The sequence below is a fragment of the Panthera tigris genome, chromosome A1, assembly GCF_018350195.1.
Source record: "Panthera tigris isolate Pti1 chromosome A1, P.tigris_Pti1_mat1.1, whole genome shotgun sequence".
NCBI classification, from domain to species: Eukaryota; Metazoa; Chordata; class Mammalia; order Carnivora; family Felidae; genus Panthera; species Panthera tigris.
This window is the reverse complement of record NC_056660.1, coordinates 29,040,951-29,068,104: the sequence shown is the minus strand read 5'-3', so window position 1 is coordinate 29,068,104 and position 27,154 is coordinate 29,040,951. Positions and strand designations below refer to the sequence as shown.

General features: G+C 38.1%; 1 protein-coding gene across 1 annotated transcript in view; it reads left to right on the top strand.

Annotated features, from left to right (window-relative positions):
- The window catches only part of WBP4 (WW domain binding protein 4), a 66,812-nt gene that overhangs the window by 17,533 nt on the left and 22,125 nt on the right, over positions 1-27,154 (top strand). The window contains exon 9 of the mRNA XM_042977450.1: positions 1,078-1,241. Coding sequence (XP_042833384.1) covers positions 1,078-1,241 — 164 coding nt within the window. The remainder of the gene's footprint in view (positions 1-1,077; positions 1,242-27,154) is intronic.

The window sequence follows — 27,154 nt, the reverse complement described above, 5'->3', positions numbered from 1 at the left end:
TAGAATCAAAGCATAAATTATGATCTCTAAAAATCTGTTATTAAAAAGAAGTCAGAGCTTGGAAACAGTGAAGAGAATGCTAAAAGCAGATGCTGCTTCCTATCTTTATGATGGAACAGCATGAGGGAATGAGTTAATATCCACTTAAAGAATTACAGAACAGTGTCCTAGGATCACCACACATGGTTGTGCATTTTGAAAAGAGGCTGAAATCTAGTGCATGGTCCCTTTGCCAACCTGGATCGTAGGGCTTTGTTATTCCAGATGAAGGGGTGCCATAAGAATACCAATCCTAGGCAGGGGCTCCCATAGGACCTGCTTCTCCCTCAAGGGTGTGTTTTTTCTCATTTCATGGTTAGCAGTTATTGACTCCACTGAGGCTTTGGCACTGTCCTCAATGTAAAGACAGATTTCAGTTAAGACTGATAGGTTGAGGGAGTTCTTTACAAAGACAGTATAGAAAGGTTTAATGGCATGGCATTAACTTCAGAAAAGGTACAGTGTAAGGGGAGATGACTGTAGAATATGTAAGTAAGGAGAGAAGGCAGAAAAGAGTATTAAAAAGGCCAGTGTATGTCTTTAATGGTGGAATGTTAATACAATTGTTTTAAAAGCCAGCCTTAGTAGCACCTGTGCGGCTCAGTTGTTTGAGCGTCCAGCTCTTAGTTTTGGCTCAGATCATGATCTCACGATTAGTGAGTTCGAGCCCCGAGTCAGTGCTTGGGATTCTCTGTCTCCTTCTCTCTCTGCCCCTCCCTGACTCGCTCTCTGTCTCTCTCAAAATAAATAACCTTTAAATAAATATATGCATACGTACATATATACATAACAGCCTACAGGGCACCTGGGTGGCTCAGTCAGTTAAGCATACATAACAGCCTTGACCATGATGTCTTATCATTTTAGACATAATAACCTAATCAAGTATTAAAATTCTTTTATGTATATTTGTTGTTATGTGCAAATTAAAAATACTGAGGTAATGTATTATTTAAATCAATAATAAGACTATGTTAAAGAAATTACATCCTTATAATTTTGCTTAAAGTATGTTTTTTCTTGACTTTGGCATTTCAGGAAAAAAATGAAAATAGTGACAAAGGAACTGAACCAGAAACACAGAAAGAAAAAACTACCCAAGAGCAAAATTCATCAGGTCCAAATGAAGAAAAATCCAAAGCTCATAAAAAATCAAACCCGTATGGAGAATGGCAAGAGATTAAACAAGAAGTTGAGTCTCAGTAAGTACCTGAAACTTAACCCACTCTTCCTACAAATTGTATTGTATATCTCAGTACTTCCTTCCATACATTTCAGTAACTCATTTCAAGGATAAGGTGCTCTTGGAAGGTGTGGCTCATTTCTTTTATTTCTAGAATGGTTTTATTTCTTCTAACTAAGTATTCTTAAATATTTTAAAATGTAAACTGTGGTTATTTAAAAAAAAATTTTTTTTAATGTTTATTTTTGAGACAGAGAGAGACAGAGCATGAACGGGGGAGGGTCAGAGAGAGGGAGACACAGAATCTGAAGCAGGCTCCAGGCTCAAGCTGTCAGCACAGAGCCTGACATGGGGCTCGAACTCACGGACTGTGAGATCATGACCTGAGCTGAAGTTGGATGCTTAACCGACTGAGCCACCCAGGCGCCCCAAAACTGTGGTTATTTTAAAAAGTAAGCTAATGATTGGGTTTTTTGATAGAGATGCCAATATATGTTTATTTTAATTCCAGTATAGTCAACATACAGTGTTATATTTGTTTCAGGTATACAATATAGTGATTTAACGATTCTGTATATTACTCGTCCAGGCTAATGATTATTTTGATTCCTACCCAAACATAGCATTTCTTTTTTTTTTTTTTTGAATGTTAAATATTTTGTAGTTTCATTGAGTTTAATTGAATCGGAGTACAAAACTTATGCATATTAATTTGTAGTTCATTAACATATTATGTACATATTACAAACAAAACCATTCTAGACAATACTGGGTTTCCAAAGAATTTTTTCTTTTTTTATATATATTTATATATTTTTTAAATTTAAATTTTAGTTTTTTAATTTGCATCCATATTAGTTAGCATATAGTGCAACAGTAATTTCAGGAGTAGATTCCTTAATGCCCCTTACCCACTTAGCCCATCCCCCCTCCCACAACCCCTCCAGTAACCCTCTGTTCTCCATATTTAAGAGTGTCTTATGTCTTGTCCCCCTCCCTGTTTTTATATTATTTTTGCTTCCCTTCACCTGTTTTGTATCTTAAAGTCCTCATATGAGTGAAGTCATATGATATGTGTCTTTCTCTGACTAATTTCGCTTAGCATAATATCCTCTAGTTCCATCCACGTAGTTGAAAATGGCAAGATTTCATTCTTTTTGATTGCTGAGTAATACTCCATTGTATATATACATATACCACATCTTTTTCATCCATTCATCCATTGATGGACATTTGGGCTCTTTCCATATTTTGGCTATTGTTGACAGTGCTGCTATAAACATTGGGGTGCATGTGTCCCTTCGAAACAGCATACCTGTATTCCTCGGATAAATACCTAGTAGTGCAATTGCTAGATCGTAGGGTAGTTCTATTTTTAAGTTTTTGAAGAACCTCCATACTATTTTCCAGAGTGGCTGCACCAGTTTGCATTCCCACCAGCAGTGCAAAAGAGATCCTCTCTCCGCCTGCTCGCCAACATCTGTTGTTGGCAGAGTTCTTAATGTTAGCCATTCTGACAGGTGTGAGGTAGTATCTCATTGTGGTTTTGTGTTTCCCTGATGATGAGTGATGTTGAGCATTTTGTCATGTGTTGGTTGGCCATCTGGATGTCTTCTTTGGAAGTGTCTATTCGTGTCTTTTGCCCATTTCTTCACTGGATTATTTGTTTTTTGGGTGTTGAGTTTGATAAGTTCTTTATAGATTTTGGATACTAACCCTTTATCTGATACGTCGTTTGCAAATATCTTCTCCCATTCCGTCAATTGCCTTTTAGTTTTGCTGATTGTTTCCTTCACTGTGCAGCTTTTTCTTTTGATGAGGTCCCAATAGTTCATTTTTGCCATAGCATTTCTTGTGACCACAGATTCAGACACTAACTCATACCATTTATATATGAACATTGTCACACTCACCATCCATATTCTGTCGGAGAAACAAATACCTGCATATTTAATGAAGGCTTCCATAGATCTGAAGAGCAGAAAAAAAGCTTATTTTGTTACTGTCTTGAAAATGGTTTATTGCAGTTCAGCAAAGTTTTAAAGCCAGTATTCAAGAAACAGAACAGTTTTATCAATTAAACCAGTATCATGGTGGGGATGTTACCTGATTTGTATTACTAGGTTTGTATTACTAGCTCACATGTTTAAATTACTGTCTTGAGAGTATTTACACAATAAAAGGAAGACTTCACTCCCAGCTCCACAAATTAGTGTTTCTTAAATGTTTAAGTCTTCAGGTGAATAAAAAAAAGTATGAGTTAGCAGTTTTTCTTCAAAATATTAATGCTTTGAGATGATAGTTTAGATGACTACTCTGTGGATACTTTTACAGTGAAATTATTTATAGTTAAAACTGTACTTTAATGAAAAGATTGTATTTTTTCATAAGATAGAGTAACACAAGTTTTGGCCAGCTTTGTACCGATGGTTTGACTTACGATTTTTCAACTTTAAGATGGTGCAAAAGCAATATGCATTCAATAGAAACCACACTTCCAATTTTGAACTTTTTCCTCGGCCTAGCAGTACCCTGCCATACAATACTCTGTACACTGTCAGGCACCCATGCAATCATGAGGGTAAGCAGCCAGTATACTTAGAACCATTCTGTTTTTCACCATCAGTATGGTATTCAATTAATTATATGAGATATTCAATACTTTATATAAAATAGGCTTTGTGGTGAAGGATTTTCCCCAATTTAGGCTACTGTACATGTTCTGAGCTCATTTAAGGTAGGCTAGGTTATGATGTTAAGTAGATTAGGTGTACTAAATGCATTTTCAGTTTACAGTATTTTCCATTTACAGTGGATTTATCAGGACACATAACCCCATCATAAGGGAAGATCTATATGCAATTCTAATAAGAATTAATTCTGTAGGGGGCACCTAGGGTGGCTCAGTCAGTTAAGCGTCCACCTCTTGATTTTGGCTCAGGCATGATTTCACAGTTCATGAATTCAAGCCCTGCATTGGGCTGTGTGTTGACAATGCAGAGCCTGCTTGAAATTGTCTCTCTCTCTCCCTCTCTCTCTACCCCTTCCCTGCTCCCACGCTCTCTCTACTTCAAATAAATGAACTTTGAAAAAACAATTAATTTTGTAGGGATAACATACCATAGTATAGATTAGAACTGCTGTCAAAATGTTACTATTGTTATGAGAGTTTAGGTTGTATTTGTTACTGTGATAATAGATAAAATGCGTTCAATGCAGCATACTGCCAAGCACCATGATAAGCATACTGACTGTATATACTGAAATTGCAGAAATAACAGGCTGCATTACTTCAGCCCCTGAATGATTTTTTAAGTGACTTACAATAGGAAAGTGGTCTTACTATACCAACATTTCTTATAGTTAAAGTTAAGATTTCTTGAAATTCGACTGTTTGGTTTTCTGTGTGGTAAGTGTACTGTATGTAAAACCATGCTTGTCAAATTTTAACATTGTCAGTCATTTTAACATGTGATGGATTATGTCTGACTTCGCAAGTAGATAAGCCTAATTTCTTAAGAGGTTCCCCCCTAAAAATAACCAATATATTTTGATTATGGAAAATTTTTGAAATTGAAGAAAAGTTTAAGAATAACTGTTTAGTTACCCAGAGATAATAGTAACATTTTGGAGTATCTTCCTCAGCTTTTATCTTTTTCCCTACTTAGTATTGTATTATTAATATCCTTGTACTTTGTTAAAATTTTGTAAATGTTATTTTTTTTTAAGTTTATGTATTTATTTTGAGTCGGGAGGGTCAGAGAGGAGAAAGAGAATCCCAAGCAGGGTTCACACTCCCAGCATGGAGCCCAGTGCGGAGCTTGAACCCACGAACCGTGAGATCATAACTTGAGCTGAAACCAAGATTTGGATGCTCAACCAACTGAACCACCCAGGCGCCCCTATAAGTGTTATTTTTAACTGCTATATAATATTAATCTTTTAAGATGTGCTTTCATTTTACTCAGCCATTCCCTGTTAGGCAGTTAGATTATTTTTGCACATTTTGTCGTCATAACATTCTGATTACTGTATAGATATATCATTCTGTACACATTCCTGACAATTTCTAGAAATGGAATACCTGTTGAAAGGATGTGAACATGTTGAAAATCTTGATTCACAGTGCCGAATTACTTTCCAGAAAGAGCATACCAATCTATACTCCATCAGCAGTTTCTGAAAATGTCTGTCCCATTGGACCCTTTCAGCATTAGCTATTTCTAAATTTTTTAAGTATTTTCTATTCAGCAAAAAATATCTCATTTTAGTTTTCTTTGATTTACTCATAAATTTTTTTCATATATTAGTGTTTTGTATTTACTCTTCTGTAAATTATTGGTAGTCCCTGTAAATTTTTCCATTGAATTATTAGTCTTACTTCTCTAAGCTCCTTTTGTAGTACAGATGCTAACCATTGATTAGTTGTAGGTATTGTGGATTTTCCACATCTCTAGTTTGACTGTTAATTGTGTTTATAATGGTTTCAGATGTGCACAATTTCATCAGGTTTAACTAGTCCAATTGTTTTTCCTTTTGTGATCTATTTTATTGATGTCATTTTCCATCCAGAAGTCAAATATGTACTTGTATTTCCTTCTGGTTTGTGTGGTCTGTCAACTATTTAATGCATCATATGAGATGAGCTTCTAAAGTAGTTGTTTATCCTACCTGCCCAACTAGTTTTGCCAGTACCATTCTTCCCCAGTTTTATGTACCATTCTTTCCCCCAGTTTTTTAAGTGACACTTATTTTTTAATCTTTTTTTTAAGTTTATTTATTTATTTTGAAAGAGAGGGCATGCGCACAAGTGGGGGCAGAGCATAGAGAGAGAGAGGGAGAGAGAGAATCCCAAGCAGGCTCCACACTGGCAGTGCAGAGGGTGAGGCAGGACTTGAACTCACAAACCCACGAGATCATGACCTGAGCCGAAGTTGTATACTTAACAGATGCTTAACTGACTGAGCCACCCATACGCCCCTAGTCTTGTGTTTAATTCTCGAGTTTACCAGTTTGTTTCTAGCTGCTTTTTTTTGTTCCATTAGCCTATCTATTCTTGTGATAGTACTGTAAAGATGTAATTATTGTAATTTAATTATATGCTTTTATACGATATGTTCTGACATCTGGTGGTATGTACTTTATTTTTTTTAATTTTCTTAAGTAGTTCCTTCCTGTTTTTCTTTTTTTTTTAATTTTTTTTAATATTTATTTATCATTGAGAGTCAGAGACAGAGAGTGAGCATGGGAGGGGCAGAGAGAGGGGGAGACACAGAATCTGAAGCAGGCTCCAGGCTCTTGAGTTGTCAGCACAGAGCCTGATGCGGGGCTTGAACTCACAAACCATGACCTGAGCCAAAGTCGGACACCCAACCGGCTGAGCCACCCAGGCGCCCTATCCTGTTTTGTTTTTCTTTTCATTCTTTTCCAGACAAATTAAATCCTTTTGTAAATGTTCAACAGCTACAATCTAATTTTAGTCAAAATGATTGAAATTATATTTTACTTGTTGAATTTGATTTTTAAAAAATTGACATGTTTTCAGTATTTTATGTTTTCACCCAAAAACGTCGCATATCTGTTTTTACTCAAGTCATCAGGTATGATTCTCTACACAACTTTTGTAGCTGCCTCTTTGTGAGTCTCATACTTGGATTCTTGAATATAGGCAAGGTAGCCATTTAGTCTACCTTAGTTCACTTCTGCACCCAAAAAAGTAAAAACAGTGCCTGGCACACAGTAAATCCTTAGTAAATGTTAAGTACGTAAACTTTTACATGTTTTGCTTTTTGTAAATTGTGGATTTAACCCATGTTTTCTACTATTTTTTTAACCAGTAATTATAGTATGAAGAAGCTTGAGTCCAATTGTGGTGCTGAATTATTGTATTATTTATAAAACTTATTTTTTTGAATCTTGGGTTTTTCATGAAGAAATTTGTCTGCAAATATTTTGTAATCCTTTTTCTGCTGATTTTACTTCCCATTTATTTCATGTTCTATTTTAGTTACATTTTCATACTCCGTGGTATAGTGATGAAAGTGAGCATTTATGTTTTCTGATTTCAGTGGAAATGTCTCTAAAATTTATATTAAGGATTATATTGACTATTGGCTTAAGATAGATAATTTTTATTATGTTGAGGAAGCATGCTTTATTTCCAGATTTTTAAAGGATTATTAACAGGGACACCTGTGTGGCTCAGTTGGTTAAGCACCCGACTTCAGCTCAGGTCATGATCTCGCTTTTTGTGAGTTGGAGCCCCACATCGGGCTCTGTGCTAACAGCTCAGAACCTGGAGCTGCTTCAGATTCTGTGTCTCCCTCTCGCTCTGTCCTCCCCTGCTTCCATTCTCTCTTTTTCTCTCAAAAATAATGATTAAAAAAAAGGACTATTAAGTAGCTGTTGATGAATTTCACTGGTGGTAGCTTTGATGGTGGTCTATAGTTTAATTGTGTTTTTGTTAGATGTGTGATATCGTTATCAGATTTTTGTATACAACTTATGATAAATAAAGTGAATTAGGTAGTTTTCCATTTTTATTTATGCTTTTTTCCCCCAGTAACTTTGCAGTATCTTTTTTTTTTCCAGTAACTTTCCATTCGTTCATATTCTAGAATACAAGTTTCTCAGCAATTAGAAAGTTTAAAAGAAAATACTAGTATAGTCCTCTGGTCCTGGAATTCTAGGGGAGTTAATTTTTTTATAACTTACTGGTTTCTTGCTTACTATCTTCGTGACTATGGGCAAATTGCCTAATGTACCTAAGCCTCGATTTCTTCATCTGTAAAATGCCATAGTAATAGTTCTAATTTCTAATTTATTGTGAGGAATAAATTAAAAAGACAAATCAAAGGCACCTGGGTGGCTCAATTGGTTTAGCAACCAACTCTTGATTTCAGCTCAAGTCATGATCTCATGATTCATGGGATTGAGCCCCACATCCAGCTCCATGCTGACAGTGCGGAGTCTGCTTGTAGTTTCCCTTCTCCCTCTCTCTGCTCCTTCCCCACTTATGCTCCCCCCCCCAAAATAAATAAATGCAAAGTAAAAAATAAAAAGCAACACAGCATCACTATGCAGTTGGTCTCTAGAACATCTAAATACTCAATAACTTACACGCTTGCAGCTGTTGTTCTTGGGGAGTGGAGGATTCTTGAGTACTAGTTTTGGTAATTTATATTTATATTCCCTAGAATTTATATTCCCTAGAATCTTTTTTTTTTTTTTTAATGTTTATTTTTGAAACAACGTGAATGGGGAAGGGTCAGAGAGAGAGAGAATCTGAAGCAGGCTCCAGTGTCTGAGCTGTCAGCACAGAGCTCAACATGGGGCTTCAGCTCATGAACTGCAAGATCATGACCTGAGCCAAAGTCAGACCCATTATTGACTGAGCCGCACAGGCACCACTCCCTAAGATCCCATCAAAGCTTAAATTTTAAAACATATGGTAATACATTGAACTTTCTGTATAGCTTGAGTTTTTCAGGTGTTAATGCCTCCTTTTGTTTTTATTTTATTTTTTTATTTTTTTATTTAAAAAAAAATTTTTTTTTAACGTTTATTTACCTCTGAGACAGAGAGACAGAGCATGAACGGGGGAGGGGCAGAGAGAGAGGGAGGCACAGAATCGGAAGCAGGCTCCAGGCTCTGAACCATCAGCCCAGAGCCCGACGCGGGGCTCGAACTCATGGACCGCGAGATCGCGACCTGAGCTGAAGTCAGACACTCAACCGACTGAGCCACCAGGCGCCCCTTTTATTTTTTTAAATATTTTTTAATTTACATCCAGGTTAGCATATGGTGCAACAATGATTTCAGGAGTAGATTCCTTAACCCCCTTAACCCATTTAGCCCATCCCCCCTCCCACAACCCCTTCAGCAACCCTCTGTTCTCTATAAGAGTCTCTTATGATTTGTCCTCCTCCCTGTTTTTATATTATTTTTGCTTCCCTTCCCTTGTGTTCATCTGTTTTGTATCTTAATTAAAGTCCTCATATGAGTGAAGTCATACGATATTTGTCTTTCTCTAATTTCGCTTAGCATAATACCCCCTAGTTCCATCCATGTGGTTGCAAATGGCAAGATTTCATTCTTTTTAATTGCCGAGTAATACTCTATTGTATATATACCAACTGAGCCAACCCTCAGGGTGCTCCATTGTATGTATATATACCACATCTTCGGGATAGCCGTTGAATTTATGGATGGCTTTGAGCAGCATGGACATTTTAACAGTATTCATTCATCTGATTCTTGAACATGTACTATCTTTGCATTTGTGTCGTTTTCAGTTTTTTCATCAGTGCCTTGTACTTTTCAGTGTACAGATCTTCCACCTCTTCTGTTAAATTTATCACTGAGTATTTTACTGTTTACGATGATATTGTAAATGGGTTTTTATTTTTTTTAGATATTTTGTTGTTAAGTGCATGCAAACAACTGATTTCTGGGTGTTGATTTTGTATCATTCAACTTTACTGAACTTACTGATTAGTTCTAACAGTTTTTTGGTGGAGTCTTTAGGATTTTCTGTGTATAATATGTATCATCTACAAACAGAGACACTTTTCCTTCTTCCTTTGTAATTTGGATGTCTTTTATTTATTTATTTCTTCTTGCTTGATTGCTTTGGCTAGGACTTCTGGTACTATGTTGAATGGGAGTGGTAAGAGTGGGTATCCTTGTCTTGTTTTTCATATTACAGGAAAGCTTTCCATCTTTCACCATTCAGTATGATGTTGGCTGTGGGTTTATTATATATGGCCTTTGTGATTTTGAAATATGTTCATTCTATATCCAGTTCATTGAATGTTTTTTATCATGAAAAGATGTACTTTGTTAGTTTTCCTGCCTGTTGAAATTATCTTTCATTCTATTAATGGTATATCACAATTCATTTGCAAATGTTGAACCATCCTTGTATCTTGGGGATGAATCCCACTTGGTCATGCTGTATGATTCTTTTAATGTGCTGTTGAATTCAGTTCACAAGTAATTTGTTGAAAATTTTTGCCATCTATATTCATCAAGGGTATTTGTCTGTAATTTTCTTTTCTTGTGGTGTCCTGCTCTGGCTTTGGTATCGAGTAATACATGCCTACTGTAATGAGTTTGGGAGTGTTCCCTTCTCTTCAATATTTTGTTAATTACTGTTAGCTCTTCTATAAATAGTTGGTAGAATTCACCAGTGCATCTGGTCTTGGGCTCTTTGTGTTGGCATTTTTTGATTACTGGTTCAATATCCTTATTACTGGTCTGTTCAGATTTTCAGTTTTATCATGATTCAGCCTTAGTAGGTTGTGTGTTTCTAGGAATGTATCCATTTCTTCTAGGTTATCCAATTTGTTGGTGTACAGTTGTTCATGGTAGTTTCTTATGATGGTTTGTAGTTCTGTGGTGTCTATTGAAATGTCTCCTCTTTCATTTCTTCTGATTTATTTGGATCTTTTTTTTTTCCCTCATTCTAGCTAAAGGTTTGTTAATTCTGTTTTTCTTTTCAATGAACCATCTCGTAGGTTTCTTACTGTGTTCTATTCTGGCTTCTGTTTCTGCTGTGATCCCTGTTATTTCCTTCTTTTTGCTAACTTTGGGCTTAGTTTGTACTTTTTTCTAGTTTTAAGTTGTTTGAGATATTTCTTTTTTCTTAACATAGGCATTTATTGCAAAACCTCCCTCTTAGAACGACTTCTGCAGCATTCTATAGTTTTGGATATGTTGTGTTTCCTTTTATATTTCAACATTTTTTTTTTTAATCTCCCTTCCCTTCTTGGCCTTGTTAGCTGTTGAGCAGTTTATTTCCACATTTTTGTGAATTTTCTAGATTTTTTCCTGTTGACCTCTAGTTTCTTGCCATTTGGTCAGAAAAGATACTTGGTATTATTTCAGTCTTAAACTTGCTAAGATTTGTTTTCTGACATATCATATGATCTGTCCTAAGGAATGTTCCATGTGTGCTTGAGAAGAATGTGTAGTCTGCTGTTACATAGAATGTTCTGTAGATTATATTAGATCCACTTAGTCTAAAAAGTATGATCAAGTCCAGTGTTTCCTTGCTGATTTTCTGTCTGTGTGATCTATCCATTATTGCAAGTATCACACTGTACTCCCCTGCTATTTGTTGGAGTCTGTTTTTCCCTTCCAATCTATGAATATTTGCTTAATTTATTTAGGTTCTGCAATTTGGGGTACATACATTTGCACCTTGATGACAATGATATAATTGTTATGTCTTTTTGATGGAATGACCCCCTTTTCATTATATAATGGCTTTTTTTTTTTTTTTTTTTTTTGGTGTCTTGATACCATTTTTGGCTTAAAGTCTGTTTTGTCTGCTATAACTATAGTTATCCTTGCTTTCTTTTGGTTTCCATTCTCATGGAGTACTTTTTTCTGTCCCTTCACTTTGAGCCTGTGTGTGTCTTTAAATCAGATGCAAATCTCTTACAGGCAGCATATGGTTGGTTCTGGTTTTTTGTTGTTTTTTTGTTTGTTTTTAATCCACCTAAGCATTCTGTGTGTGTGTGTGTATATATGTATATATATTTTTTAAACGTTTATTTATTTTTGAGAGAGAGACAGAGTATGAGCGGGGAAGGGACAGAGAGAGAGGGAAACACAGAATCCCAAGCAGCTCCAGGCTCTGAGCTGTTAGCACAGAGCCCACATGGGGCTCGAACCCACAAGTCATGAGATCATGACCTGAGCCGAAGTTGGACAGTCACCCGACGGAGCCTCCCAGTTACCTCTTTTCTATATATCTTTTTAAGATTGTATTTTTAAGTACTCTCTACACCCAACATGGGGCTTAAACTCACACCCCCAAGATCAAGAGTCACATGCTCCACCGCCTAAGCCAGCCAGGTGCCCTAGCATTCTTAATCTTTGATTGGAGAATTTAATATATAATTGTTTTTTGGCTATTTTGTTGTTCCTTTTCCCACCCCCACTCTTGCTGCTCTCCTTTCTGAATTCATAGTAATATGCCTTGATTCCCTTCTCTTTATCTTTTGTGAATCTACTTTAGGTTTTTGCTTTGTAATTACTATGGTGCTTTTATTAAAAATTTTATACATATTATAGAGTACTTTACACTGATAAAAACTTCAATCACATACAAAAAGTATCTTTTTATTCATACCCTCCTTTTATGGCTTTTGATGTCACAATTTACATCTTTATGTATTGTGTATCCATTAACAATTGTTTACACTATAACTGGGGTTTTGTTTTGTTTCGTTTTGTTTTTATTGGAGAGAAAGAGACAGAATCCCAAACAGACTCCAGGCTCAGTGCAGAGCCCAGCATGGGACTCAATCCCACAACCCTGAGATTATGACCTGAGCTGAAATCAAGAGTCAGTCGGCTTTACCGACTGAGACACCCAGGCACTATTTTTAATTGTATTTGTCCTTTAACCCTTATACTAGAGCTGAGTTTAACACACCATCATATTATGATATTAGAGTATACTGAATCTGACTAGATGCGTACCTTTACCATTGTTTTGTATGTTTTCATATATTTTCACGTTAGTAATTAGTAGCTTAAGCTTTTATTTAAGCTTAGAGAACTGCTTATAGCACAGCACCACTTTAGTGGTGATAAATATCCTGAGTTTTGGTTGTGTTTTGTTTTTTAATTAAAGAAAGTATTTATCTCACCTTCATTTCTGAAGGAGAGTTTAGCTGGGTATTCTTGTTTTCCAGTTTATTTCTTTCAGCAGTTTGAATATACCATCTCTTTTCTGGCTTACAAGGTTTCTGCTGAGATCTACTGATAGCCTTATGGAATTCCCTTATATGAGAGAAATTTTTTTTCTTGCTGTTTTTAAAATTCTCTCTTCATTTTTGATTTTACGTTTATTAAAGTGTGTCTTAGAGAAGATCTTTTTGGATTGAAATTTTTAGGTGACTTGTTAGCTTCAACTTAGATGTACAGATCTTTCCCCACATTTGGTAAGTTTTCACCCATTATTTTTTAACTTATTTCTGATAATACCCCTTCATTTATTTTTCTTTAACTCCAATACAGTTAATATACAGTGTTATATTAGTTTCAGGTTTACAATATAGTGATTCAGTAATTATTCTATACATTACTCAGTGCTCACATGATAAATGTACTCTTAATCCCCTTCACCTGTTTCACCCATCCCCCTACTCCTCTCCTCTGTAATCATCAGGTTCTCTGTAGTTAAGAGTGTTTTTTCCTTTGTCTTTTTTGTTCTTTGTTCATTTGTTTTGATTCCACGTATAAGTGAAATCATGTGGTATTTGTCTTTCTCTAATTCATTTATTCTACTCCCCCCCATTCCCTCACATTCAAGATATATGGTGTCATACTTTATTTACATGCTTTTATTTTGTGAATCCCTTGACTGGTTTATATAGATATACTTAATCTTACTGCTTTTGTGCTTCCTGCTTTTCTTACTCCTACTTATGGTCTTTCCACTCAAAAAATTCCCTTTAACACTTCTTTGTTGTTTGTTTGTTTGTTTGTTTTAAGTAGGCTCCACACCCAGTGTGGGGCTCAAGCTCACAACCTTCAGATCGAATGCTCTTATCAACTTAGCCATCCAGGCACCTCCCCACCTTAACATTTCTTGTAGGGATAGTGATGAATTCCTTAATGGTGATGAATTCAATGGTGGTGGTGAATTCCTTAACTTTGGGAAATGCTTTATCTCTCCTATTCTGAATGATAGCATTTCTGAATAGAATATTGATTGCAGGGTGTTTTTCTTTCTGCATTTTGAATATATTGTGCCACTCCATCCCATCCTGCAAAGTTTCTACTGAAAAATTTGCTGAAAGCCTTATTTTGTTTCCCTTGTATGTAACTGTTTTCTCTTGCTACCTTTAAAATTCTCTATCACTACTTTTTGCTATTTTAATTACTGTGTGTCTGGGTGTGGACCTCCTCGGGTTGATTTTGTTGGGGGCTCTTGGTGCCTCTTGGATCTGGATTTCTGTTTCCTTCCCCAAATTCAGGGAAGTTTTCAGCTATTATTTCTTCAAATAAATTTTCTGCCCCCCTTTCTCTCTCCTCGTCTTCAGGAATCCCTATAATGTGAATGTTATACTTGATAGTGTCACCAAGTTCCTAAAGTCTAATTTACGTGTTTTTTTTTTCCCCTTCTCTCTCCTGTTCAGCTTGATTGCTTTCTGTTATGTCTTCCAGGTCACTGATCTATTCTTCTGCTTCCTCTACTATTTATTCCCTTTAGTGTTTTTTTAATTTTATTTATTGAGTTCTTCATTTCCCATTGGTTCTTTTTTATGATTTCAATCTTTTTTTCGAGGGTCTCACTGAGGTCCTCCACTCTTTTCTCAAGTCCAGTATCTTTATGACAATTACGTTTAAGTTCTCTATGAGGTATATTATCCATTTTATTTAGCTCTCATGTTATTTTGTCCTCTACTTTCATTTGGGACGTATTTGTCTACTCATTTTCTCTAACTCTCTCTATTTCTGCATGTTAGGACAGTCAGCTACATCTCCTGCTCTTGAAAGTAGTGGCCTTAAGAAAAGGTTCTGTAGTGCCCTGCAGTGCAGTGGCCTCCTGTTCACCAGAAACTGACACTTCAAGGGTGTCTCTTATGTGTGTTGTGTGCACCCTATTGCTGTGGCTGAGCAGTTTGCCTTCAGAGCAGTCACCTGCAGTGGCTCTGTTTGCCTGTTGGGGGCAGGGTTTCATTCATGTGTCATAAGTGAGCCAGTCTGGGGCTGCCTTGGGCCTGAGTTGAGTCAGACCAGACATTTGCCAGAGGTTGGGTAGCCGCAAAATGCAGGGTACTTTCCCTGTGTTGTCATCTGAGAAGCTTTCGTTGATGGGCGGGGCCTGCAGTCAGACCTAGTGTCTGCCCCCAGCCCGCTGCTAGGGCTGCTGTAGGGCTGGTGTGTCTGGTTATCTTATCCTCAGGGCAGGTGAGGAGTGGCGCTGGTCCCTGTCAAGAGCTGCTTGCTTACTGTCAGGCTTGAGGCACCACTTTGGATGGACTTAAGCCAAGGGCATATTGGAGGGGGCTTGGTCTTCGGGAGAATACAGGGGCAGGGGCGCAGTGTTAACAACGTTTTGTAGGTCTGTTGTGGTAGGAGACCTGGAGCCACTTTAGGAAACTATTACCACAGGGCTGGAGGGGACCAGTCCTCAGGAGAGAGCAGTGGTGGGGCTCGGTGCCAGCAAAGTTTATACTGATCCGCTACAGGAGCCGCCCTGCTGGGTCAGGGGGGCAGGTCGTAGAAGGAGGAAAGTATCAGCACCACACTGATTCCCACAGTATCCATGTGGCTAGGCTGGGGGTGTAAGGGAGGGAAATGGTACCTGCCACCTTCTTTGTTCCTAGAAAAGTCTCCTAAAGATCCCTGCCCCACCAAAAGATCCCTAGTCCTCTAGCACATGCTCTAAAACTAGTAAATAAGGCTCTTTCCTATATATGCCACACATTTTTCCATCTGCTGCTTCTGTGCTTTTTCTCGGTGCAGGGCTATTTGTTGTGCTGTCTCTTTAAAGGTGGGGGCTCAGTTTTCCTGTTGACCTCCAGCTCTCCCACAGCCAGGCTTGCTGATTTTTAAAGTTCCAGATGTTAAGCCCACTGATTGTAAGAACTTGTGAAATTAGGCCCCCTTGGTTTTCAAAAGCCAAATGTTACAGGGATTCATCTTCCCAGGGCAGGTTCCCTATGCCTGGAGTGAGTGTCTCTCTACCTTCTCCACGCCCACAGCATCCCTCCCTTCCGTAGTCTTGCCAGTCTGACCGTGTCTCTCCGTCCTTCCTACTCTCTTTGATGTGGCCTCTTCTCTACATTTAACTGTGGAGAGTCTGTTCTGCCAGGCTTTGGGTCATTTTCTGGGTTGTTTACACTGATGTGGATGTTATCTAGTTGTATGGGACAAGGTAAGCTAAGAATCATCCTACTCTGCCATATTCCCCTAAGTCCTCCAGCCATTATTGCTTTAAATAAGCTTTGTAATCCTTTCTCCCTCCCTTTTCCTTCTGAGATTCTAATGATGCATACATTATACATATACATATACACTGCAGTGGAAGCTGGTGTCAGGGGTTGGGCTAGGGTATACAGGTGTGCAGCTAGAGGAACTGGCTACAGATGAGCATGATCAAGCAGGCCAGTGACAGAAGATATAGCTTGATTCAGATCCAGAAGCAGCTTCAGGGGACCTAGCTGTTAGCATGATCTCCTGTGCTGTAGTGCCTTCACCTGTCCCTGGTGTGCACACTTCAGTAGAGACTGGTAATGGGTGATAGGGTGGCCCCATTTTTTTTTAATTTTTTAAAATTATTTTTGAGAGAGAGAGAGCATGCAGGGAAGGGGAGGGAGAGGAGACACAGAATCCTAAGCAGGCTTCATGCTGTCAGTACAGAGCCCGATGCGGGGCTCGAACTCACAAACTGTGAGATCATGACCTGAACCAAAATCAAGAGTCAGATGCTTAACTTAGACACCCAGACGCCCCAGGGTGGCAACATTTAAATGCACAGCTAGCCCTAAGTGTACAAATAGCAGTGGGGGGTCAGCCACAGATGTCTACACTGGCATCTTGCACTTGCACAGAGGCCTGAGCTGGCTGTTAGTGTGGTTCCAGGCTCTGGCAGAGGCAGGGGTGGAGGGACTCAGGCAGTTGGCATCAGGGAAAGCTAATACCTCTTGGGTGAAATACCTGGTGAAAGTCTGGAGTAGTTGTGCTATTTCGTTAGAAGTAGGAGCCATTGGTTCGTTCTTCAGTGGCAAAAGCTGCTGAGTTTGTAAAGCAGGTCACCGTGAACCACAGTCACTCCTGCTGCATGACTGCTCTTGGTAGATCCTGCCTTTTTTCCTTGTTCCTATCCATCTCAGTACATCTCAGCTTTGCGAGTCAGAAGTGAAACTGAAGTACTTCCTGCAGTACCCCAAAAGGCTAGATAAGGTGGTCACTCACTCCTCTCTTGATATCCTGGTGAAAGGAGCTTTCTAGCTGAGAAGTTTCCTCTTGACTCTGATCAATGTCACCTTGGCAAATGAAATGATACAGGCAACATGAAGAGAAAGAACCTTCTCTTTTGCAATTCTCAAGGTTTTTTTTGTGCTGCTAAAATATCTTAAGAGGACTCCAGAGTTCTCCCAGAGCTGTTTTTGTTTACATATAGCTCTCTAATTGTTGATCATTTTATGAGGGAGCAGAAGCTTAGGTCTCCACTAAAGGATTTTTTAAAATACATTTTTACTTAATGAATCAGCTCTTATTTTTAATTGTCTATTTTATTACGCTTCTAGTTGTTAATGGACTTTCTGTTTATCCATTTTCACTTTTATTTTTCTAATTTTGTTACCCTGACTTTTCTTAAGTTTCTTTATTTTTGTTCTTTCTTCAGATAAACACTTAGACTGTTGACAGGGCATGAGAAAGGGATGTTTTTGTTTCTTAACCAAAACAGTTAAAGTTGTTCGATCTCTGAATATAGTTATGCCCATATATTGCATAAACTTTGAATGAAGGTTCCGTGATTTCATGGTTTATGGAATAGTTTAGTATTGTATTTTTGCTCAGTTTTTGATTTGGTGGTTTTCCAGGAGAGTATTTGTTTTTGTTAACCTTAAAAATAAAACTGCCAGTTATTTTATCAACAAAAATGGGTTTATTCGGGAATAGCAGAGAATTGCATTCCAGGACTAGCAAACTATGGCAAAACCATAGGCAAGTCCACAGAACAAAAGAGAGAAATGCTCTTTTGTAGAAGAAAGATACTGGGAAGGCTGTTATAAACAAAAAAAAAATCCATTAGAATAAAGTGGGAACTTGGAAGTATAGTGGCTTTTCATTGACTGGGTTGTGATGGTCTCTCATTGGCTGGACTGTTGTTGCAGGGGTGGGGATAGAGAAAGAAAGCCTTCCTCCTACTGGGATACTAAAGTGGTATCCTTGTTCTCTTCCTGTAGGGTACCACTCCCTGGGGAGTGGAAGGGTGTGAAAGTTCCCCCTGCTGGCCTCCTGACTCCATTCTAAATGAAGTGTCCTTTTATTAATTGTCATATCCTCTCTCTACTTTTTTTTTTTTTTTTTGACTCAAATAAGACAGAAGTATATTTTTCTCTGTAATATGCAGAGATCAAAGGTGATTCAGAGCAGGTAAGTATCTATATTCCATTAAATCATTCAGTGATGCAGGTTCTTTCCATCTTGTTGTTCTGCCATTCTCCAAGATGTTGTCTGTTGGATTGTCAAAACTGGGTCACCACCATATCCATGTTTCTCCCCTGAGAAAGGAAAAAGAGTGGTGGAAGACACATCCAGTGTTTTAAGGCCAAGACTCCGAAGACCCATGAATTGAACTTAGTTTACATGGCTGGGCATACCTAACTGCAGGAGAGGCTCCAAAATGTAGTCTTGAGAAGCCATGTGTCCAGCTAATGCCCTAATACTAGGGAATAAAGGGAGAATGGATTTAAGGGATTACTGGATCCTAGGGTAGTTCTATTTTTTTTTTTGAGGAATCTCCATACTGTTTTCCCATAGTGGCTGTGCCAGTTTGCATTCCCACCAGCAGTGCACAAGGGTTCCTTTTCTCCACATCCTTGCCAACACTTGTTGTTTCTTATATTTCTAATTTTAGACATTCTGACAGATGTGAGGTGATGTCTCTTTGGGGCTTTAATTTGCATTTCCCTGTTGATCAGTGATGTTGAGCATCCTTTCGTATGTCCACTGGCCATCTGGATGTCTTCAGAGAGATGTCTTATGCCCATTTTTTAATTGGATTATTTCTTTTTTTGGGTGTTGAGTTGTATCAGTTCTTTATATATCTTGGATATACTGACCATTTATTGGATATGTCATTTGCAAATATCTTCTCCCATTCGGTAGGTTGTCTTCCTGTTGTGTTGATTGTTTCCTTCACTGTGCAGAAACATTTTATTTTGATGTAGTCCCAGTAGTTTATTTTTGCTTTTGTTTCCCTTCCTTCTTTTAGGAGATATATCTAGAAAAATGTTCCTATGGCTGATGTCAGAGACCGTACTGCCTATGCTCTCTTGAAGGATTTTTATGGTTTCATGTCTCACATTTAGGTCTTTAATCCATTTTGAATTTATTTCTGTGTATGGTGTAAGAAAGTGGTCCAGTTTCATTCTTTTGCATGTAGCTATCCAGTTCTTCCAACACCATTTATTGAAGAGACTTTTTTCCATTGTATATTCATTCCTCCTTTGTCGAAGATTAATTGACCATATAATTGTGGGTTCATTTCTGGCTTTTCTATTCTATTCTTTTGATCTCTGTGTCTGTTTTTATACCAGTACCATTACTGTTTTAGTTACTACCACTTCATAATGTAACTTGAAATCAGGAATTGTGAAACCTCCAGTTTTGTTTTTCTTTTTCAAGACTGCTTTGGCTATTTAAGGTCTTTTGTGGTTCCATACAAATTTTAAGATTGTTCATTCTAGTTCTGTGAAAAATGCTATTGGTATTTTGATAGGGATTGCATTAAATCTGTAGATTGGTTTAAGTGATAAAGACATATTCTCACTAAAGACAACAGTATTTGTTCCTCCAACCCATGAACATAGAATGTCTTTCCATTTTGCATTGTCACGAATTTCTTTCTTCACTGTTTCATAGTTTTCAGAGTATAGGTATTTCACCTCTTCAGTTAAGCAGATATTTTATTGTTTGGGGTATAATTATAACTGGGATTGTTGTCTTAATTTCACTTTCTGCTACTTCATTATTAGTGTATTGGAATGCAGCAGATTCTATACAGTGATTTATATCCTGCAACTTTACTGAGTTAATTTATCAGTCTTTAGGCTAGTTTTGTATATATAGTATATTGTCTCCACATGATGACAGTTTTACTTCTTCCTTCCCAATTTGGATGCCTTTTATTTCTTTGTTGTCTAATTGCTTTGGCTAGGACTTTCAGTACTGTGCTGAATGAAAGTTGTGACATGACATCCTTGTCATGTTGTTGACCTTAGGGGAAAAGCTCTCAGTTTTTTGTTGAGTATGATGTTGGCTAAGGGTTTTTCATATAAGGCTTTTGTTAAATTGAGTTATATTCCCTCTGCACCTGTATTGCAAAGGATTTTGTATACATACATGGATGTTGTACTTAGTCATATGTTTTTTATCCTTTATCTTTTGAAGTGACGTATCACGTTGATTGTTTTACGAATATTAAACCACTTTTTCATTCCGAGAATAAATCCCACTTGATTGTGGTGTATGATTGTTAATATGTTGTTGGATTCAGTTTGCTAATACTTTGCAGAAAATTTTTGCATGTATGTTCATGAGAGATACTGGTCTGTAGTTCTCTTTTTTTGTGGTGTCTTTATTGGTTCTAGTATTAACAGTGAATGAATTTGAAAGTTTTCCTTCTTGTATTTTTTGAAGTAGTTTGAAAAGAATAGGTATTAACTCTTTTTTATACAGTTGGTAGAATTCACCCGTGAAGCCATCTGGTTCTAGACTTTTTGTTTTTTGGAAGTTTTCTGATTACTGATTCAATTTCATTCCTTGTAACTGGTCTGCTCAGTTTTTTTTTTTTATTTTTCTTCATTTAATTTTAATAGCTTATATGTTTCTGTGAATTATCCATTTCTTCTAAGTTGATTTGTTGGCATGTAGGTTTTCATAGTATTGTTACAATTGTTTGTATTTCTGTGGTGTTGGTTATTTCTCCTATTATTGATTTTGTTTATTTAGGTCCTCTCTTTTCTGATGAGTCTGGCTAGAGATTTATCAATTTCCTTGATCTCTTTCAAAGAACCAGTTCCTGGTTTCATTCACCTGTTATTTTTTTAGTTTCCATATCATTTATGTCTGTTCTGAGCTTTGTTACTTACTTTCTTTGCTGTTTGGGGGTTTTGTTTGTTCTTTTTCTAGTTCTTTAGGTATAGGCATAAGATTAAGTTGTTTGAGACTTCTCTTGCTTCTTCACATAGGCCTGTTTTGCTGTAATCTTCCCTCATAGGACAGCTCATTTCATCCCAAAGATTTGGGGTGATTATGTTCTCATTTTCATGTATGTCCATGTAATTTATTATTTCCTCTTTGGTTTCTTGTTTGACCCATTCATTGTTTAGTAGCATGATATTTGACCTCCATATATTTGCCCTATTTCCAGATTTTTTCTTGTGGTTGATTTCTTGTTTCATACCATTGTGTTCAGAAAAGATAACCTGGTATGACATCGATCTACTAATGTATTACCTTCAATTATTTCCTTTTTGTTTGCTATTAACTATTTTATGCATTTTGGTGCTTCTATTTTGGGTGCATAAATATTTACAGCTGTTATTGGATTTTCCCCTTTATTATTATATAGTGTTCTTTGTCTCTTGTTACAGTCTTTGTTTTAAAGTCTGTTGTGCCTGATACAAGTATTGCTACCTCGGCTTTCTTTTGACATCCATTTACATGATAGATGTTTCTCCATCCCCTCACTTTCATTCTTGAGGTGTCTTTAGGTCTAAAGTGAGTCTCTTATAGGCAGCATATAAATGGGTCTTGGTTTTTTATCCACTCACCAGTGTCTTTTAATTGAGGCATTTAGTCCATTACGTTCAAATACATCAGTATGTATTTATTGCCATTTTTTACTTGTTTTCTGGTTATTTCCATAGATTATTCTCTGATCCTTTCTTGTTCCATCATGGTTTGTTTGCTTTCTTAGAAATACATTTGGATTTCTTTCTCTTTATTCTTTGCATATCTATTACTGGTTTTTGAGTTGCGGTTATCATTAGGTTTATATCTTCTGCATATATTCTGTATTAACTTGACGGTCACTTAAATTTGAACCCCTTCTTTACTCCTCTACCCCATTTAAGTATATGATGTTATATTTTACATCTTTTTATTTTATGATTCCTTTGTTTTTTGGTTTTTTTTTTTTACAGAAATATTTTACTGCTTTTGTGCGTTTTACTTTTCATACTATGATTTATGGTCTTTAATTCCCAGAGAGGCTCCTTTAATACTTCTTAAGGGGTTGGTTTGGTGGCCATGAACTTTGTTAGTTTTTGTTTGTCTGAAAAACTCTGGGGGCGCCTGAGTGGCTCAGTCAAAGTGTCTGATTCTTGGTTTTGGCTCAGGTCATGATCTCACGGTTCGTGAGTTCAAGCCCCGTGTTGGGCTCTATGCTGCTGATACAGAGCCTGATTAGGATTATCTTTCTCTCTCCCTCTCTCTCTGCCCTTCCTCCGCTTACTCACACTCTTTCTCTCAAAATAAATAAATAAACTTAAAAAAAAGAAAAGAAAAGCTGTGTCCCTGCCTCTATTCTAAATGATAGCCTTACTGATTAGAATATTCTTGGCTGCAGATATTGCCCTTGCAGCACTGAATATTTCATATCACTCCCTTCTGACCTGGAAAGTGTCTGCTAAAAATCCACTGATCACCTTATGGGTTTTCTCTTTTATGTAACTGTTTTCTTTTCTCTTGCTGCTTTTAATTTTTTTTTCTTTATTGCTACTCTTTGCCATTTCAATTATTATGTATCTTGCTGTGAACCTCATTGGATTCAATTTTTGGGGAGATCTCTGTGCCTCTTGGATCTGGATATCAGTTTCCTTCCCCAGATGAGGCAACTTTTCAGCCATTATTCTTCAAATAAATTTTCTACTCCCTTTTCTCTGTCTTCTTCTGAGATCCCTATAATATAAATGTTATTACATTTGATGGAGTCACTGAGTCCGCTAAGACTGTTCTTAATTTGCATAATGCTCTTTCCTCTCCTTTGCTCAGTTTAGTTACTTTCTATTACTCTATTTTCCAGGTCATTAATTTGTTACTCTGCTTCATCTAGCCTGCTATTTATTCCTTCAGGTGTATTTTTAATTACATTTGTATCCTTGACCTCTGGTTCTTTATCTCTGTGTTGAGGGTCTCATTGATGTTCTCCACTCTTCTCAAGTCCATTGAGTATCTTTATGATTTTTTTTTAACATTGATTCATTTTTGAAAGAGACAGTATAAGCAGGGGAGGGGCAGAGAGAGAGGGAGACACAGAATCCGAAGTAGGCTTCGGGCTCTGAGCTGTCAGCACAGAGCCTGATGCGGGCCTCGAACCCATGAACCGCAAGATCATGACCTGAGCCAAAGTCGGACGCTTAACCGACTGAGCCACCCATGCGCCCCATCTGATGATTTTTTTTAAGTGTATTTTGAGAGAGACAGAGACTGCATGAGTGGCGACGGGGTAGAGAGAGAGAATTCCAAGCAGGCTCCACACTGTCAGCGCAGAGACCAACGTGGGGCTCGAAGTCATGAAACCGTGAGATCATGACCTGAGCTGAAGGCAAGAGTCAGACGCTTAACCGACTGAACCACCCAGGCCAACCCAATCATTATTTTTTTAATGTTTATTTATTTATTTTGAAAGAGAGGGGGTGCACACATGAGCTCAGGAGGGGCAGAGAGAGAATCCAAAGCAGGCTCCATGCTGTCAGTGCAGAGCCATATGTGGGGCTCAAACTCACAAACTATGAGATCATGACTTGAGCCAAAATCAAGAGTCAGACACTTAGCTGACTGAGCCACTCAGATGTCCCCTGTGATCATTATTTTAAATTCTCTATCAGGCATATTACTTCTGTCCATTTGACTTAGCTCTCTTGCTGCGGTTTGGTTCTATTCTTTAATGTAAGAGATGTTTCTCTGCTTCCTCATTCTGTCTTTCTGTGTTGTTTCCATGTGTTGGGAAGGTCAGCTACTTCTCTTGTTCTTAACGATAATAGTCTTATGAAGGAGAAGTCCTGTAGTGCCCTGTAGTGCAGTGTCTCCTGTTCCCCAGGGCCTAGCACTTCAGAGAGTGTTTCCTTTATGTGTGTTCTCTGTGTTGAGTCTTGACCTCTTTTGCCCTCAGTCCAGTTGTTTGCCGAGTCTGTCTTTGCCTGTTGTGGGCAGCATTTGGTTCCCAGCCTTTTAAAGCGTACAGTGGTCTGCTTGCAAAATGAGACCTGCCCCCCACAGGAACTGAGGTTTCGGAAAACATGTGGGTCTGGAGATGTGGAGTTGGCACGATTTGCACCAGACTTCTCAGGGAGAGGGGCTGTAGCTCTGGGATTGAGGCAGATGTGACTGGGAAGGGCAGATCCACTAAAGTGCAGAGGTGGGTGCAGTGGGGCTTGGTATAAGCAAAGTAATGACTGCCAGCATCACTGGTTCCCACAGGTGGCCATTGTTTATGCTGGCAGACAGGGGAGGGAAATGGTGCCTGCCAGCTTCTTTGCTCCTGGAGTTTCCTCGCAAGCCCCGAGTCTCAGGGCATGCTGTGAAATGAGCAAATCACTTTCTCTCTTGTCTGTTCCCAGTGTTTTTCAAACTACTGGTTCTATGCTGTATCTGCCTATGTTGTTTGCTGTGCTGTCTCTTTAAGGGCACAAACTCAGCTTCCTAATGCCCTCAGGGTTCTCCCAGAACTGAGCTCTCTTATCTTTAAAATTCTAGGCTTTAAGCCTCACTGGTTGTTAGAACTCACAAAATTCAATCCCTTTCACTTTAAAGGACAAACGTTATGAGGATTCATCCTCCGCATTTATGGCCTCCTGGCATAAATGTCTAGTTTTTGCCCTTCTCCACACCTACTGACTTTCTCCCCACCACAGATGGCCACAGTCAGTTCTACTCTCAGACCACATCTTTGCCTTTCCTGCTTTCTTCAGTGTGGCCTCCTCTCTACCTTTAGTTGTGGAATTTGTTCTGCCCATTTTTGGATCATCTGGGTTATTTACACTGACGTTATTATCTGGTTGTATCCATGGGACAAGGCAAGCTAAAGGTCTTCCTACCCCGCCATCTTCCCAGCCAGCCCTCCACATTTCTCCCTTTTGATCAAGTTTCTTTGAAAGTATCACTGATAAGGGTGCTTGGTTGTCTCATTCAGTTAAGCATCCAGATTCTTGATCTCAGCTCAGGTCTTGATCTCAGAGTCATGAGTTCAAGCCCCGTGTTGGGCTCCACACTGGGTATGAAGCCTACTTTAAAAAAAAAAAAAAGTATCACTAATCAAGTCAGGTTTTCCATATTCAGTGTGTTTATCCCTCAGAGTCTGGAAGAACCTTTCCAGGTTGTCATGTGTAATATCAGAAAGAAAGTGTATAGCAGTTGGAAACTACTTAAAGCCACATTTGATTAACTAGGAAAGTTAAGAGGAAGAAACTCTGAGGTACTCCCACTTAAAGTCCCAGTCTTCTTCAGGTTCTAAGTGTTGGAGGTCATCTTAAAGTGTTGGGCCAACATCACTTTATTGGGTACACTTTTTTTTTAGTTCAATAGGCAAAAAATATATAAAACTTAAAATAATTTACACAAAACAGAAGTAACAATTCCAAATCATATAATGGTTCCAAACCAGGACTCTTGGTCTGAAAGTAGCCAGGTGAAATATTTTTTGGCACTTATTCCAACTTAGGGGAGAATGGTTCTCCCTGTGAAGGCAAACCTGGGCTTGTGTATGCCTCCTTTCCAGAAGTCCCCACTTAAAGCAACCATGAAAACACAATAGTAGATACTGCACACTGAAAGAACTAACCAAATGCATTTTGGAAGATACAGTGCAGGTATAATCATGAAGCAAAAGCTGGTGAGCTTTTTGCAAAATAGCAAAACTTGAAATTTCGACTTTTTTAAAGTGTTATCTCAGAAGAAGTATCTAGAACCAAATGTGTTATTAATAATACAGTCAGTAAGTTTGCAAAATTAGAGACCCATTATTTTGGATAAGAATCTAACGTCAGTTAATAGTTTAGATGAAATAAAACTTCTGTGAATTCTGAAACTTCTGACCCTTGAAAAAAGCAAGTAAAAAATTAATTTGTCCTAGGATCATGAAAAGGCTTTTTCCTAAAAGCCATAATCAAAAGAAGGGGGTTTTTTGCAAGGGCTTGAGAAATGCAGATGAGTACCTTGTCTTTCCATGAGAAAGAAGAAAGTGAGAAAAAGGTATTCAGCCTGGTCCAGACATAGGGAAAACTATGTCATCAGATGTCATCTGCTTCAGTTTCAGCAAATCTGTACTTTCAGGTCACCAGGTGATGTACAGATCCAGTCAGGGTTTGGTTCCTTCCTTCCTTCCTCCCTTCCTTCCTCCCTCCCTCCCTCCCTCCCTCCCTCCCTCCCTCCCTCCCTTCCTTTTTAATGTTTGTTTATGTTTGAGAGAGAGAGACAGAACACAACCGGGGGAGGGGCAGAGAGAAAGGGAGACACAGAATCAGAAGCAGGCTCCAGGCTCCCAGGTGTCAGCACAGAGCCTGATGCGGGACTCAAATTCATGACCCATGAGATCATGACCTGAGCCAAAGTCAGACACTTAACTGAGCCACCTAGGCACCCCAGGTGTTTTCTTTACATGAACCAAAAGTCTAGTCCCTGGAGTTTGGAGGCATAAGGATTGGTTTGTAGTTCCCGATAAGAACCTTTCTAGCAAGGTAGAAGAGTATGTGGAGGTGCATTTTACAGCAGACAAAATCCTCAGTTTGCAAGATGTGATACTTAAGGTCTTTGTCTCCTCCAAAGTGCACTGTGAAAAACATGTACCAAAACATGGTTATTTTTGATAGAAGCAATTAGGTCTTTACAGTGTTGAAGTATATTTTCTTTCTTTTTTAATGTTTATTTATTTTGAGAGAGCACGTGTGAGCAGGGGAAGGGCAGAGAGAGAGGGAGAGAGGGATCGCAAGCACGGAGCTCACAACTGTGAGATCATGACCTGAGCCAAAATCAAGAGTTGGACGCTTAAATGACTGAGCCACCCAGGCGCCCCTATGTTCTTTTATTAACTGTGCGTCAGAGGAGACAAGAGCCAAGTGTATTGGAAATCCTGTGACTGTCTCAGAGAGTGAGAGGTTTTGGTCAGGCTTTTGGAGGGTCTCTACAAATTGTACCAGTTGTAGTACTTAATAGTGCTGTTACTGCATGTGA